Here is a 16196-nt window from a genome sequence, read left to right on the forward strand (position 1 = left end):
CACGGAACCTGCTTGGGATTCTCCCTTCTCTCTCTTTCTCTCTCTCTCTCTCTCTCTCTCTCTCTCTCTCTCTCTCTCTCTGCTCCTCTCTACTCATGCTCTGTCTCTCTCAAAATAAATAAACTCAAAAAAAAAAGTGGAGGAGAGGATGGATTTGGCAATAATTTCTGGGATGTGACACCAATGCACAGACAACAAAGGACAAAAATAGACTACATAAAAATTGAAAACTCACATGCATCAAACTGTAGGATGGAAGAGAATATTTGCAAATCATATATGTGATAAGGAGTTAATGACCAGAATTTGTAACAACTTCCCACAACTCAACAGTCACAACAACAAAACAACCAGATTAAAAACTGGGCAAAAGACTTGAATAGACATTTCTCCAAAGAAGATACACAAACGGTCAGCAAGCACATGAAAAGATGCTCAACCTCACTAATCGTCAGAGAAATGAGATCAAAACCACAATGAGATACCACCTCACAACATTAGGATGACTGCTCTCAAAACAAAGAGAAAAGTGTCGGCAAGCATCTGGAGAAACTGGAACCGTAGTGCACTGTTGGTGGGGACATAAAATGGTGCAGCCACACTGTATGGCACTTCCTCAAGAAATTGAAAGTAGAATTACCACAGGATCCAGAAATTCCACTTCTGGGCACGTACCCAAAATAACTGAGGGTAGGGTCTCAAAGAGATATTTGTACACCCATATCCATAGCAACATTATTCACAGTAGCCAAAAGGCGGGAGCAACCCAACACCCATCACCGGATGAATGGATAAACAAAATGTGATGTATACATGCAAACAAATATTACTCAGCCTTAAAGTGGAAGGATCGGACACATGCTGCAACGTAGTTGGACCTGGAGGACATCATGCTAAGTGAAATAAGCCAGACCCAAAAAAGACAAATACTGTGTGATTCTGCTTATCTGAGGTTCCCAGGGCATTCGAAGTCTTAGAGACGGAAAGCAGAATGCTGGCATAAGTGTTCTTACAAGAGTTCTGCAGATTGATTGTACAACAATGTAAATTGTACTTAACACGGCTAAACTCTATACTTGAGAATGGTAAGATGTACTCTTAACGATAGAGAACTAAGTGAGTGTTGATGGAGGGAGGCGGATGGGGGATGGGCTAGGTGGGTGTTGGGTATTGAAAAGGGCACTTGTGATGAGCACTGCATGTCGTATGTAAGCGATGAATCACTGAATTCTCCTGAAACTAGCATTGCACTGTATGTTAACTAAAATTTTAATTAATTAATTAATTAATTAGAATGGTAAGATGATAAATTTTAAGTTACATTGGACCATAATTTTCTTTAAAGAGTGAGGACAAGGAATTAGAGACCAAAGTTCAAAAGCCCAGGGTGGCAGGTGGGTTGGGGCGGTGGGAGGGAGGGGTCACTGAGAGTTTGCTGACTATGGACAGGAAGTCCATCTGGGGATGGAAACCGAGAATTTGAATCTCATATGTTACTTTTTTCAGTAGCACGCAACAGGCCAGGTGTTAATGGAGACAATGGATGGTTGAGCCATCTCGGGTTTGGGCTGTGCAGGGCGTATGGGGCAGAAGGACAAGGCATCTCGAGTATCGAGGCTGCTGTCAAGAAAATGGCAGAAGAAACTCACAGTGGGTCTAACTGGATAGAAAAGGGAGTGGGTCTAAAAGGAACCCATTTGGTAGGTCAAAAATGGAGCTGTCCAGGAAGAAGACATCTACATTCAGTCAGAGAGCAGGTATCTTAAGGAGAAGGCTGTCAGAGGGGTGGTAATGGTTGATGGGCTACTAGAGTAGAGACGTCAAAGTGCGGGGTCCTGGGCGTGATGAGGGAGGGGAAGCACAGAATGGGTGTTGACGTGGCGTGGAGGCCGGAGGACACAAATGCTGAGATTCAGCCTGTGGGGGCCAGGGAACGGGACGCGCCACGGACCCTTGCGGACGTCAGCATCACATAAGATGATGGCAGCACCTGAGACAGGAGGATGGGGGTGGGGAGTCCTCAAGGAGCAGGAGTGAGTGGCCAGCCCAAGAGGTGCCAAGAGTCTGGCTCCTGGCACAGGAGTTTTATGTGAGGAGGAGGACTGGGGGCTTGGAAGCCAACCTAGGTCAGCAAGAGAGCACCACCCTGCTTGGGGAGTGGGGAACAGGGGAATGAGCGGGGGCCACTGGGGGGGCTCAGGAGCCAGACTGGGCTGAGGTGTTGCCCAGCATTTGTGTCTCACTCTGAAATGTGTCTCTTCACTCCTCCATGTCTGCTACACGGTGAAATGGCCCATCTCTACCCCTGGCATCTGGGACTGTCTGTCCCTTAATAAGTGCTCATAACTATTTGAGGAGACAGGAGAAGAAAGAGGGATACGCTGGTTTCAAAAGAGCTTTGTGGCAGCCCAGGCCCACATTAGTCCTGCTCTATCCCTTCCAGTGCCCAGCGAGGCCATGCCCAGCATCGCTCCCACCATGAGACTGAATGAGCAAGAAGAAACTGGGAGAATCATCGAAATGCAACGCCTAGAAATCCAGCGCCTCCGAGAGCAGATCCAAGAGCAAGAGCAGATCCCGGGCTTCCACCCGCTCTCTGTCGTCCGGCTTCCTTCCCTCCTTGAGTCAGAAGTGGACTTTGAGGTGCAGACCAAGTGACCCCCTCTGGTAAGCCATCTGCAGTTGCATCAGAGGAAGCCCTGTGCCTCTGTCCCCCGGCCGGCTCTGGGCTGGCCCTGCAGTCCCTGCAGCACTGGCCACACCAGCCTCTTTCTCCTGCCCTGGGGAACTTGGGACGTGGTCAGAATAAAGATGTTTGCCCACAACCAGGTCCAACTCTCTGCTTAGTCAAGGAGCCAGGGAGCGAATAGAGAGAGAGAGGACCCTGAGGAAGTGAGGGGGCAGGGGGCTCAACTCATCCCAAGCCATCGCTGCTTGTCCCGGTCCAGGCACAGGGCTGCCTGTCACTGCGGAGATCACACTGGACTTGGGCCCGGCCTCCTGCTGCCCCTCTGTCCTCTCTGGACCCCCGGGATGGGGCTGCCTGCTCCTACCCTAAGTATCACTGCCTGCCGCTTCTGACCTGGCTTCCTCCCCTGGCAGCCCAGTCAGGACCAGACAAAGCCACCGACGTTTTCTTCTCCTTTATGAAGCATAGTAAGATTTTCTGGGGATTTGTACATGTGTGCAAAGATGACAGTAAAGTAATGAACATGGCAAAGTGACTAGAGTTCCCCCAGGCCTTCCATCCCCTGCTGACCCTGTGGTGAGGACTGTAAGCAGAGCTCTATTTACAGAGGGTTCTCTTACACCCATGCACTCTGTGCACTCTACACTGGTCATTCTTGTTCTGCAGGGCCCTGCCCTGCTCCTCCATTTGAATGGAGGTGGGGGGAGGGTACCTCTTCCCCTAGGCCACCGTACTGGGCGCCCCAGTCACACATACCAGGAAAAGTGACATTTTATGCACTCAAGCAAAAGAACATAACCCAGATGTCCTTGTCTTCTCCCACCTTCAGAAGCCAGACACCCTTCTAATATCCAAATAGCAAACATTTAAGCCCCTGGTCTCTGCTGGTCCCTGCTGGCTGTCTTACACCTGGCATCTCCAAGACATTTCCCCATCTTCCCCAATCTGCTTTACCCCAGCTCTGGGCACTGCTCTTGGGTTAGTTTTCACAGCGAGAGCTGAGACGTAGCTGTCACGCCTGGCAAAGCTCTCCTGAAGCCTGGGGAGATCAGAAGGAAGGCTCACAGCAGAGGCTACCAAGCAGTCGACGTGGGACTCGCTCCTTAGCAACTCCCTGACCTCCACCCCTAGCCCACACCCTGTCACAGTGGCCAGCTCCTCCCCTCCAGACCACTGTGTACGCAGCATGTCCTCTGCTCTAGGAGACCAGGCTCAGGGAGTAGGGAAAGATTCAGACACCCTCTAATTGATTCAACCACAGAGACGACAGCCCATTACATTATCATGCCCGGCAGGTGGGCCCCTCTGGGACACAGATTTCATTCCGAACTAGCATATTGGCTTTACCTTTGCAGAAGAAACTGACTTGAAATGAGATCAGGGAGGTCAGCGGGGCTAGGTGCTGCAGGGTTTAAAGGTGCATTACAGATATGACTCTGTCCACAGGCCAGCACAAAGCCACCGAGAGCCACTGCCCTCCACTTCCAGGCTCTTGCCACACTGGCCTCCTTCCAGTTCTTATAAAAGTTCAAGTTCTTCCTTGCCTCTGGGTCATTCCACATACTGTTTTCTCTGCCTGAAATGTTCTTGTACCCACACCTCACTCAGTGAACTTCATCCTTCAGATGGTAGCTGAAATGTCACTTGCTCACAAAGGTAGTCCCTGATCCCTCCTTCCCCATGTAGATTACACGTACCGTATTGTTTTCCTTCAGAACCCTCACTCTAACATACCCATTTGATGGTGTGATGCTGCCTCTCTTCCTAGGCTCTCGGTTCCATGACTGTGTCTGTGTTTAAAGCTGTCTTGGGTGTTTGGGTGGAGCATTGATGAAGGGACCCGACAGTGGAGGCAGGGGGCTGTCGGGAAGACGCCATGGCTAACTACAAGTAAGAGGACAGCTTCTGGGACCCAGATGGTGGCAGCAGAGATGCAGAGATGTGAATTTTTTTTTTTTTTTTAAGTTTATTTATTTAGAGAGAGAGAGAGCTAGTCAGGGAGGAGCAGAGAGAGAGGGAGACAGGATCTGAAGAGGGCTCTGTGCTGATAGCAGAGAGCCCGACGCGGGGCTCGAACTCACAAACCATGAGATCATGACCTGAACCGAAGTCGGATACTCGATTGACTAAGCCACCAGGTGCCCTTGAGAAGTGAATTCTTCTGACTTCAGGACTGAGGGAGTTCGCCCAGCACAGGGAGAGGGAGGAAGACTCGGGAAGAAGGCACCTGCAGAGAAAACTGGTTGCTCTTCAGCCAGAAGGAAATTCACTGTGGCTGGATGCAGCAACATTCAAATGACAGAGTTTTCAACCTAAAAATGCCTTAGAATCAAGTCATCACATTTCACCTACAAGATGGGCCTTAGGGGAGGCGCCTGGGTGGCTCAGTCGGTTAAGCCTCCGACTTTGGCTCAGGTCACGATCTCGCAGTTTGTGAGTTTCAGCCCCGCGTCAGGCTCTGTGCTGACAGCTCAGAGCCTGGAGCCTACTTTTGATTCTGTGTCTCCCTCTCTCTCTGCCCTGCCCCTACTTGCGCGTGCTCTCCCTCGGTCTCTGTCTCTCTCTCTCTCTCAAAAATAAATAAACATTAAAAAAAAAAAAAAAGATGTGTTAGGTTACAGATGAGGAAATCAAAGCCAGGAAGAGTGAAATAGTTGGTACAGCGTCATCCCAGCAGGGCCAGACTCACAGCCCAGGCTGTCCATGGCCTCCACATCCCAACCACGTTAAGCCTGTTCTGGAGAAGCACCAGACAGAACCTGGACCAGGTGTGGAGGTCATAGGAGTGTGAGGCTCCACAAGTCTAACCCAGAAGTAGAGGGAGCTGATGCCTAGGCTCCCCTGAGTCCAGTGGCCAAGAAGGAGGTGAAGGCAGAAGGAAACGGAGAGCCCCATCCCAGCAAAGCCTGGCACTTGGGCCAGCAGGTCAACAGGGTGTTTCCTCACTTGCCTGGGGGGCAGGCAGATGGCCTCTTGTTGGCAAATTTGCAGCCAGAGGTACAACCTTGCTGTTTGATGCCAGTCTCAGCCTATCAATAACCAACGTTGTGGCTAGACTCACCCTTGTGGTTCTTACTATGATCCCAAGACACCCTTCAGCAACCACCATCAGGAAACTTTGAAAAAAATAAAGCTTTATTACTTACAGGGCCTGGAAATGGTACATCTCACCTGGGGCCACACAGCAAGGTCGTGGGGAAGGAGGGAGGGATAGGAGGAAGGGAGGAAGAGAGAGAGAGCCATCTCACAGGCCTGGGATTCTGCTTTATTGGGGTCAAGTGTGAGGCCTAGCGTTTTGTGGGCTCACTGTTTAAAACATAAGAGTGGGAATTTGAAGGGTAGGGAGGGGGGCGGGGAAAGTGGCTCAAACGGTCAGTTATTAAAATCAACCAAGATCTCAGAAACAAAGAAACCTCAGTGGCTGCCAGTGTGTTTTTTTGAGATAGTCCTCTGTGAAGTGGATGCCTCAGAGATCAAAGGAGAAGTCAGGCTCTCATGTTACAAATAGAAAAGTCACTGTCAGGGTTTAGCTACTCCAGTTTGCCTCCCATAGTCTATCCTGTGCGTTCCCACCTCAAGCTGTTGGGTGGCCCTGACTGGGGTGGCCGCTGCACTGAGACCTCCCTTCACTTTGCCTATCCTGACTCTAGGGGAGGTTCTCACCCTACTGGTGAACCTCCCCCTTCACAGGGTCCCTAGAGCCAGTTGACCCCCTCATTGACAGAGTGGGCCTGGCAGTCACCTCCTCCTACAGGACTCTACTGTCACCCAGGTGGCTAGGCATCGGCATACGAACTCCACTCTTGTTCCTCTGCTTGCGGTCCATTGTTAACCTAGGGAGTCATTCATTTATGGTGGGACAGCTGGTGCTTTTGGATGACTATCCTCTTTCTGAGCCCCAGACACCCATTGGCTCCCCTGTCCTTCTTCTAGACCATTCGCATCGGCTGTGGCCAGACGGGGTGAGCTCCCAAGCAAGCCTCCCCTCGCCATCCTGTTCTCCTGGCACTGAGGACCCTGCCTCACAGGAGGTCCTAGCATCAGCATCTACCTTTCCCCACTGCTTTTTACACAAGGCATGACCAGTCCTTACCCGACAGCTGCTCCCAGGAGGTGCCTGAGGAGCCCCGGTGGGCCTGGGAATATGTGTGTGTCCAGGTAGGACTCCCTTGCCATCACTGTTCTGGATTTGGAAAGATCAGAGAGAAGGATGTCCGGACCAGGGGTGGGGTTCCTTCCCCCGGAGCTGTGTAGGGGCGAGCTCCTCTAGACCATTGGAGGTTCAAGATCCACTTATGCTTTGAGCACACCTAAGATACCGACTCCCCTGAGCTGAACTGGAATGGGAGCCGATGTACGAGGAGGTGACCCTGCTGTGTGCCAGGCAGCAGGAAGAACTAACATTCCCGATCCCCCACGATGACCAGTCAGATACAGGAATGTGTACCTGTTGTTCATGTGGGATTTGGCAGGGGTGCTGGGTGTCCACTAGGACTTAACCTAGCCCCTACTGTGTGTACTGATGTAATAAATGTATTAAAAGTGGGACTGGGAGAGTCCAGTTCTGAACAGAAGAACTATGGATGCCCTTCTTTAGTTACAAGTAGCAAAACCCAACTCCAGCCAGTTTAAGCCACTAGGGAAATCACTGGGCTGGGGGCGAGAAGGGGGGGCGGTCTTAGGGAATCTCAAGGCAGAGATACAATCAGGCCTCAAAAGAAACTTGCACCAGGGCCTGGCTGGACCACCCCTCCTTCTCTTGTCCTTCCCCCTTCTCTGCAGACCACTTTCCATCCCCAGTTCAGGTGGGGCTAGGTACTTCAGCATCTCATTAGTACATGCCCCAAAGCTGAAATGGAATCTCTAGTCTGATTTTAAAATGCCAAAAGCAGGGGCGCCTGGATGGCTCGGTCGGTTGACCGTCCGACTCCAGCTCAGGTCGTGATCCCACAGTCTGTGAGTTCGAGCCCTGCATTGGGCTCTGTGCCAACAGCTCAGAGCCTGGAGCCTGTTTCAGATTCTGTGAATCCCTCACTCTCTGACCTCCCCCATTCATGCTCTGTCTCTCTCTGTCTCAAAAAAATAAATAAACGTTAAAAAAAAATGTTTTTTAAATGCCAAAAGCAGGGGGAGAGCCTGGGTGGCTCAGTCGGTTACCATCCGACTTCAGCTCGGGTCATGATCTCAACAGTTCATGGGTTTGAGCCCTGCGTCGGACTCTGCTGACAGCTCAGAGCCTGGAGCCTGCTTCGGATTCTGTGTCTCCCTCTCTCTGCCCCTCCCCTGCTAGCACTCTCTCTCTCAAAAATAAATAAACATTAAAAAAGAAGAATTGATTACATTATTTAATCACACACACAACTAAGTACTATTGTCCCCGTTTTACAACCGAAGAGAATGAATGTTTCTAAGGTTACGGAACTGGAGCTGGGGCTTGACACTTCAAGGTCAATCTAGCTCCAAAACCAATGTTCTGTTCCAACATGCATTCAACATGCATTCCCTGAGCACCTGTTATATGCCAAGCCCATTCTAGGAGCAGGGAAGATACCATGAGTCAGACTCAAATCCCTTCCCTCATGAAGCTTACATTTTCGGGGAGTAGAGAGCCAACGTTCCAGACAGGTAAGAAAAATATATAGCATACAGGGCAGTGAGAAGTGCTACAGAGAAACAAAAGAGAACAAAGGAAATAAAATAAGGGAAAGGGATAGGAAGTATGGGGAAGGCTGTGATTTTAGACAGAGTTGCCTGGAAGGCCTTCTCCCTGAGAAGGTGCTGTTCAAGCACATTCCTGAAGGAAGGTGCAGGAAGGAGTCTTGGGGAGAAAAGCATTCCAGGCAGAGGGAATAGCCTGTGCAAAGTCTCTGAGCATGAGCAAGCCAGGGAGGGAACTCAGAGAGGGTCTTAGGATGGGGGAGGACTGTTTCTCTGCAGAAGAGGACCACTGGAGGCTTGCAAGCACAGTAATGACATTACCCGCTCTGCCTTAGAACAGGGTCACTCCAGAGACCAGGTTGACAGTAGCCTTCGGTGGGAATGTGGCAGAGGCAGGGAGACTGGGCCACAGGGCCTCTCTTTTGAGAGGCAGGCCTCTCAGAACTCCCACCATCTAATGAACCAGCTAGAACCCACATTTTGCACTCTGTGCCCATGGCCACCTCCTACTCTTGGCTTTCACTGTTGCCCATCTGAGCTGCCCCCACAGCCTCTGCTTTGGGGACACGGTTCAAAAGCCCTGCAAGGAGCCTGCCTGTCCGCTTGAACTCCAAGTTACTTGATAAGACCCAGAATGAAAACAAAGACACACAATCCACGTTTAAGCTGAGGAAGTTTTAGGCTTTGTTACCCCTACCCGACAAGTTTTTTTCAAACTTCCCAGGGGAAAGGGAGGGAAAATTTCATGAGTCCCCCTGCCCCAGCTCCTTCCAGGACAGCTAGACCATGGCTGGCTGGCTGGGCTAACCCCTCCTTGGGACCAGAAGGATAAATAATTGCTAGACATGAGCAAGAGGAGTACACAGAGGTGAGCCCTACCCGGCCCCCCTCCCCCCACCCCACTTCCCAGCTCCTCCCAGGGCAAAGGACACCTTTACAATGCTTCACAAAGTGACACAGTCACATGGCTGTCCCTGAGATCCAGCCTGCCCCAACTTTTCCTTGAGGGGAAGAACCATCTAGATCTGCACTGTCCAGGAAGGGAGCTGCGAGCCACATGTGGTGATTGAGCATTTGCAGCGTAGCTAGTCTGAACTGAGATGCACAAAATAACGGACTGAAATAGCTCCTTAATCATTTGTATATTAAAATGCAGGGGCGCCTGGGTGGCGCAGTCGGTTAAGCGTCCGACTTCAGCCAGGTCACCATCTCGCGGTCTGTGAGTTCGAGCCCCGCGTCGGGCTCTGGGCTGATGGCTCAGAGCCTGGAGCCTGTTTCCGTTTCTGTGTCTCCCTCTCTCTCTGCCCCTCGCCCGTTCATGCTCTGTCTCTCTCTGTCCCAAAAATAAATAAACGTTGAAAAAAAAAAAAAAAGATGGCAGATTCCTGGCCTCACTTAATCTCCACCAAATTCATTGCCTGAAGGGGAACCTGGGAAAATGCAATTAAAAAAAAAAGAAAAAAAAAGAAAAAAAATGCAAATATTTGGGGGTTGAACAAAAATTGTAAGATATTATTTTCACCTTTTTTTCCCTACCTTTTTAAAGTGGCTACTAGAAGATTTTAAATTACACATGTAGCTCATGTTCTATTTCTATTTGACAGTGCTGCTCTAAGGTTGTGACTGGCTCCCCCATCATCTCCACAGAACGAAGCTAAGACGGGTCAAGAATAATTATTTTGTTGGGGCACTTGGGTGGCTCAGCCGGTTAAGCATCCGACTTCAGCTCAGATTATGATCTCGCGGTTCATGAGTTTGAGCCCCGAGTCAGGCTCAGTGCTGACAGCTCAGAGCCTGGAGCCTGCTTCGGATTCTGTGTCTCCCTCTCTCTCTGTCCCTCCCCTACTTACAATCTGTCTCTCTCTCTCTCTCAAAACAAGTAAACATTAAAAAAAATTTTTTTTAAGAATTATTTTGTGAGCTGAGAATGGGAAGAAGACTTTGATTTTGTTTTTCTTGTCTATTCCATCCATATCAGAAGGAGAGAGAATAAGGGGTGTTACAAGGGGCTCCACCCAGGAGACGGGGGACAGTCTACAACCACCTCCGAGCAGGCACCCTTTCCCCACCCAAAGCATGTGCGGTGGGTGGTGCTGGATTCCCTATTAGAAGCAGAGCCCTGGCCACGTCTCTGGTATATTTCGGAATCCTCCAGGGGCACCGCAAGTGAGTCCAGAGCCTTACCATGGCGTCTACGTCCCTGTGCAACCCGCCAAACTTGCCCTTCCAGCATTGTGTTACACGCTCCCTGCATCTATCACCTCACACATTCATTTCTCCAGCAAATATTTATTGGTTACCTCCCACGTGCCAGGCAAAATGCTGGCTTCTAAGGTCATGATGGTTAGCAAAACGGACACTAAGGCCACCGTGTGGGTGCGGGGGGTGTGGGGGGGTGACCAGTAAGTAAATAGGGGCAATTACAGCACATGCACCAAGAGCAGCTGTGGGGGAAGCACAGGGGCCATGGTGCACCAGAGAAACCTAAACCGGCCTCAAAGTCCGAGAGGGCTTCCTGGAGGAGGTGACATCACAGTTAAAGAATTCGAGTTGGCCACACGGAGCCTGGGTGGCAGGATGTACCCCATGCAGGGGAACTCTGAGTTCAAAAACCAACCAGAAGGGCAAAACAGTGGACAGAGCATGCAGAACTGAATGACATGACATGCAATCTGGCTGGATGGCAGGGGGCCAGTGGCAAATGACTGGTCTGGTTGTAGATGGCAGGGGCTGTGTGAGCCCTGCAAAGGAGTGTGGCATATATCCTGAAGTGTTGATTCTGCAAGAGTTTTAAGCAGGGGAGCTCTGGTGTACTCCTGAAAAGCCTTTACCCCTCCTCCTCCTCCTCCCCCTCCTCCTTCTCCTCCCTACCTCCTCCTCTTCCTCCTCCCCCCCTTCTTCCTCTCCCTCCTCCTCCTCGGGGGGGGGGGGGGGGGGCTCCCATCCCACCTCCCCCAGCAGGAACCACATCCAGGAGGCAAGCCTACTGCAGTCACATACTTGGGGCTTTAAGGAGACTGATCAAGGGGCTCGTAGGGACTCCAATCCAGGGATGAGTGTACTGGGACTGGGTTTGGGGATCAGCTGGTGTTGGAATTTGGGGCCGAGGCAGGATTTTAGTTAGGGGCTGGGACTTGGGGGCTGAATTGAGGGACAAGAGTCAAGGTTGTGGTCTAGGACCTAATTCCAGAATTTGGAGCTGGGGTTGGGGTGAGGAACTGGAACGAGGTTTCAAGCCAGATTTGGGGTCAGGATCTGGAGTTGGGATTGGAATTGGATTTGGAAATGGGGCTGGGGGTTGGGGCTGAGATGTGGGGGAGGGGTTGCAGCCGGAGCTAGGAATTCTAGTTAGGGTTTGAAACTGCAGCTGGGGTCGGGGTTAGGTTTAGGCTGGAATGAAAGTTAAGCTGGGCTTGGAGCCAGGGGATGGGTTAGGGTCCAGACTCTGGGGCAGACAGACAACATTCCTCCAGCTACCCAGATCTGGGAATTGTGTTCGAGCCCTAACAGCAGTTGACAGAAGCCCCTCCCTTCCCAGGAATGCCTCGGCCCAGCCGAAGGAGCTTTGCCACGTCAGCCAATCGGCTCAAGCCCTGCCTTGGAAACACCTGTTGATCCCCCTCCCCCCCCCACACACACCCGAGAGGCTCACCTGGACGCAGGTTAGGCAGGTGAAGCGCCTCCCCGGAAACGAAGCTGGAGCGCCCCACCTGCCTGGCCCAGCCCGCTCTGGTCGGATCCAGCACTTCCAGGTTTCTTGTGAGTGCCCCATGGTCCCCTGACCCCCACCGCCCCCACTCTCTCCCACTGGCGCTTCCTGACAACCTCCACCCCCCCCCCCCCCCCCCCCCCCCCCGGCCTGGCCCCCGCTGTCCCAGCACACCTGTGCCAGCACTTTCCGACCCCGTGAAGTCACAGCCCTGAGGAATGCCGGGACTGACTCCAGGTCCCCTCCCACGGCCCCTCCCCCACCTCCCTTGGGGGCATCTGCACCTGCTCCTCCCACCTCAAGTGCTAGGCAGCCCCTGGAGTGGGGTTGCGAAGGACCAGTAACCTCATCAGAGGTGTAACCCATGCACAGCCACATTAATCATATTCCGGGACCGATCCAGGACCTGCATCCTATATGAAGCAGGAGTCCTCTCCTAAATTAAAGAGGAGAACATTGTGTTCTCTGATTCAAAAAGCACGCTTTGGGCATCTGTGCGGGCCCAAGAATTCCCACTGGAAATTTGAAATGGCTGTGTCAACTGACTCGTCCCCGTCCTTCAAGAAAATGTTCCTGTCCTCACTTCTCAGATAAGGAGACTGAGGCTCTAAGAGGTGAAGTCATCCGGGGCTTCTCTGACCTTCCCCTGAGCCCCTCTTCTGACTAACCCACACCCAGCATTTATCACATACACACACCTGCTGTAAACTCGGGCTCCTTGAGGGCAGAGACCACAGCTGCTTTATTTCACCCAGTTTGAGTCATGCTGACTGGTCTCTAGAGGACATATTAAAAGAGTGACCACCGTCAGGTCCCTTGCCCAAGTCCCATGGGTGGTAAGAACAGCAGCTGGGGTTCCAGCACAGAGCCCTCCTTCTCCCTTTGCGCCACTTTAGAGAAATCGTGGAGGAGGATGTCATGGGGGATTGGTGATGGAGAGAACAGAGAAGAGTGGGAGGCAGGAAGACGGGTGTGGAAGAGGGTGATGAGGCAGGAGCCATGGGGATGGAAACAGGGACTGGATGGAGAGAGGTTTGCAGGTGGCTTCCCTGGGATTACACTCCACAAGGAAGTAAGGAACGTGAGAGGGGGAGGAGGTCTGGGCTAAGAGCCTGGGATGCGACCCGTTGCATCAGAGGTGACTATGGAACATCCAGGTGACAATTGGCTTCGGGGTCTGGAGCTCAGGAAGGAGATCCAGGTTTGAGGGAGAAAGCAATTAGGGCACCAGCGGCTGTGGATGGAAATCAGATGAGATGTTGGGGAAGGAGAGATCTAGGGGTTAGATCCTGACCCACAAGAGAAGTAGCCGCAGCCCTGAGAGAGAGAGAGAAGATTCAGGGTCAGGCTGCTGGTTCCAGAAGAGTTAAGTCATTAGCCCCCTCCCTCCCCACAGCCCTCCCCCCAGGAGCCAGTGGTGACAGCTGAGGCCATGTGAGTCGGATCCTGAATGAGGCTTTATCTCTGCTCTTGGTCCCATCATCCACTGTGGCACCAGTTCCTTCGCCAGCCGGGATGGGACAGACAACTGAGAGAGCCCGGAGAGGTCAGGGGCCGGGCCAGGGGCTTCCCTGGAGGGGTGGGAGGTGTGCTACGTGGGGGAAGTCCCGGGGGTCATTGGAGAAGCATTCCCAAGTGGCAGTGGGGGGGGCGGTGGGGGGAGGCGGCGGGGGGAGGCCGTCGGGGGACACTGGGGTGGATTCCCTGGGATCATCCCCAAGGCTCCCAGAAGAGACCATAAAGGCGGAGCAGGCTGGGGAGGTGACAAGTGCGATTCCCCCCCCCCCCCCCGCCCCCCCGCAGGTGATGGTGGCCATACCCTGGACTGGGAGAGGAACAGGACTCTGGGCCTCTAGCTGCCGAGCTGGTGGGTGGGGCTCTAGGCCATGACCCGCACCCTCTGACCCCTGATACTGACCTCTGTCCTCTGCCCCGCCCCCTCTATGCCGGAAGGAGAGGCTCAAGCCCCGCCGGGCGGGGGGCCGCCCCCAGACGCGCTGGCGGAGCAGGTAGAGCTGTGGTGGTCCCAGCAGCCCCGGCGCTCGGCGCTCTGCTTCGCCGTGGCCGTGGCGCTCGTGGCGGGCTGCGGGGCGGGTGGCGTGGCGCTGCTGTCCTCCACCAGCAGCCGCTCGGGCGAGTGGCGGCTGGCGACGGGCACCGTGCTGTGCCTGCTGGCCCTGCTGGTCCTGGTCAAGCAGCTGATGAGCTCCGCCGTGCAGGACATGAACTGCCTCCGCCAGCCCCACCACGTGGCCCTGCTGCGGAGCGGCGGCGGGGTGGACGCCCTGGTCGTGCTGCTCAGCGGCCTGGTGGTGCTGGTCACCGGCCTGACTCTGGCTGGGCTGGCCGCCGCCCCGGCCCCGGCCCGGCCCCTGGCCGCCATGCTGTCTGTGGGCATCGGCCTGGCCGCCTCGGGTGCGCTCTTGCTGCTGGGCTTGCTGCTCTATCAGGTGGGCGTCAGTGGACACTGTCCGCCTCTCCGTGCGGCCGCCCCCTCCACCCACGCCCACCACGGTGGCGACGGCAGCATCTTCAGCATCTCGGGACAGTTTTCTGCCGGGCGGCGTCATGAGACCACGTCCAGCATCGCCAGCCTCATCTGACCGAGCCCGAGTTCCCCTGCCCGCGACCTGCCTCAGCGTCCACGGCGCCGTGCCAGGGTGGGAGTGGGTGTGAGTGTGTGCTTGCACGCGCACGTGAGTGCGTAGGTGTCCCCAGGACCGTCCGGCCCTCCGTGGGATTGCGTGACGCGTGTACCCACACGTCCATGCCACAGGAAGGTGGAACTGGGGGCTTGTGGCCGTGGAACTGTCAGAGTCTACCCGTCTCGACCTGGGGCCCCTGAAGATTCTTGGCCCCTGTTCCCAGCCCCCCTCAAATCCAACCCTGCCTTGGAACACCTATCAGAGATTTCCGGGAGCGACTGTCCTACCCCAGAGACCATACCGGCGACTTCACTGAGGAGAGTACCCGGTGACAAAGTGCAAAGAACGCGGGCTCCACAATGTGACAGGACTGGACTGGAATCCCCCACCCGCTGGGGGGCCTTGGGCAAGTGACTTAACCTCTCTGAGCCTCAGTTTCCAGAGAGTCACGGTCGTGGTCGTGGTAATCGATTCTGAGGACCACATCGTATACGGAAGGACTGGGCACGTGGCAGGTGTGCAATAAAACTGGTGGCCATTGTCACTGTCGCTGTCGGTACCTCACCATCTCCCCTCCCCCTCGGCTTTCCCCTCCCCGACAATTACCGCTTCTAGGGTGCACACTGCCTACCTCAAGCCAACAAAAGGTACCCTGACGTGTCCCCTATCAGGCCTGTGATTTCTCCTCACAGGTATGAGGAAGCTGGAGGGGAGAGGGGTTGAGGGAAGAGGGGTGGGGAGGAGCGTGGCCTGAGTCCTTCACATTTGCTCCTGTGCTGGTTCAAGATGAAGTCTTAAGTGCCGGGGTTTTATCAGCTAGTTTCTCTGGAGGTTGCCACTCCCTACCCCACCTCTGGAATCGGATCGTCCTGGCCTATGTAGTAGCTGCACCTGCTGGCCTTCCTCCGGGCCCTCCCGCCCCCACCCCGGATATGGGAGGGTTGTTTGAAACCCCCCTGGGGGGTAAGAGTCACTGCCAGCTTGGGGTCAGCCCCAGGATCTCCCATCTACGGTGCAGAACGGCCTATGTGGCACCCAGCACCTTCCACCAGGACAGGAGCTACGGTTAGTTTCATCACTCCCTGCTTCTCGAGGTCAGATGCCATGCAGCCCCGCCAGGGCACCAAGATGGGCTGGGAAACCAGACAGGCCTCCAGGGGGCCCCAAGTGTGGAGATACAGGTTCTCCAACAGGAGGAAATTGCTTTCAGGAGTCAAGACCTAGGGGGCCTCCTGGAGAAAATGCCGCCGAGCAGATGGATGAGGGAAGGGTGTTGCCAGCCAAGGAGGGAGCAAGGTGAGTGGGAAGAAGAGGGCACGTCCAGGAGGACGGTGGAACCTCTCCCCAGGACCCGTGGCATCTCAGACCCCACGTATTCAACATCGGATCCCCCTCCTCATCCTGAACCAGCTCCTTGTCCCACCCAGAGGGGGCAGTGGGGGGCACCCTTCACCCAGCACCTGGGTTAGAAAGCTCGGTTGTGGTCCCAGACGGC

At 53.9% G+C, this 16196-nt stretch overlaps 2 protein-coding genes across 4 annotated transcripts in view; both read left to right on the forward strand.

Annotated features, from left to right (window-relative positions):
• CFAP57 (cilia and flagella associated protein 57) overlaps positions 1-12019 on the forward strand; it is a 79678-nt gene extending 67659 nt beyond the window's left edge. The window contains exons 23-24 of one of the 3 annotated variants that reach the window (XM_011284678.4): positions 2444-2667; positions 11886-12019. In XM_011284678.4, coding sequence (XP_011282980.4) covers positions 2444-2658 — 215 coding nt within the window. In that variant the 3' untranslated portion in view covers positions 2659-2667; positions 11886-12019. Of the gene's footprint in view, positions 1-2443; positions 2826-6622; positions 7662-11885 lie in introns of those variants that run through there. The other 2 variants (XM_023258585.2, XM_019836828.3) reach the window with 2 other exon arrangements.
• Positions 12020-13999: 1980 nt separating this feature from the next.
• On the forward strand, positions 14000-15245 carry TMEM125 (transmembrane protein 125). The gene has a single exon (XM_019836832.3). The coding sequence runs from the start codon at positions 14000-14002 to the stop codon at positions 14657-14659; it is 660 nt and encodes a 219-aa protein (XP_019692391.3). The 3' UTR covers positions 14660-15245.
• Positions 15246-16196: the final 951 nt, after the last annotated feature.

The sequence above is a fragment of the Felis catus genome, chromosome C1 (genome assembly GCF_018350175.1).
Source record: "Felis catus isolate Fca126 chromosome C1, F.catus_Fca126_mat1.0, whole genome shotgun sequence".
In the NCBI taxonomy this organism is placed as follows: Eukaryota; Metazoa; Chordata; class Mammalia; order Carnivora; family Felidae; genus Felis; species Felis catus.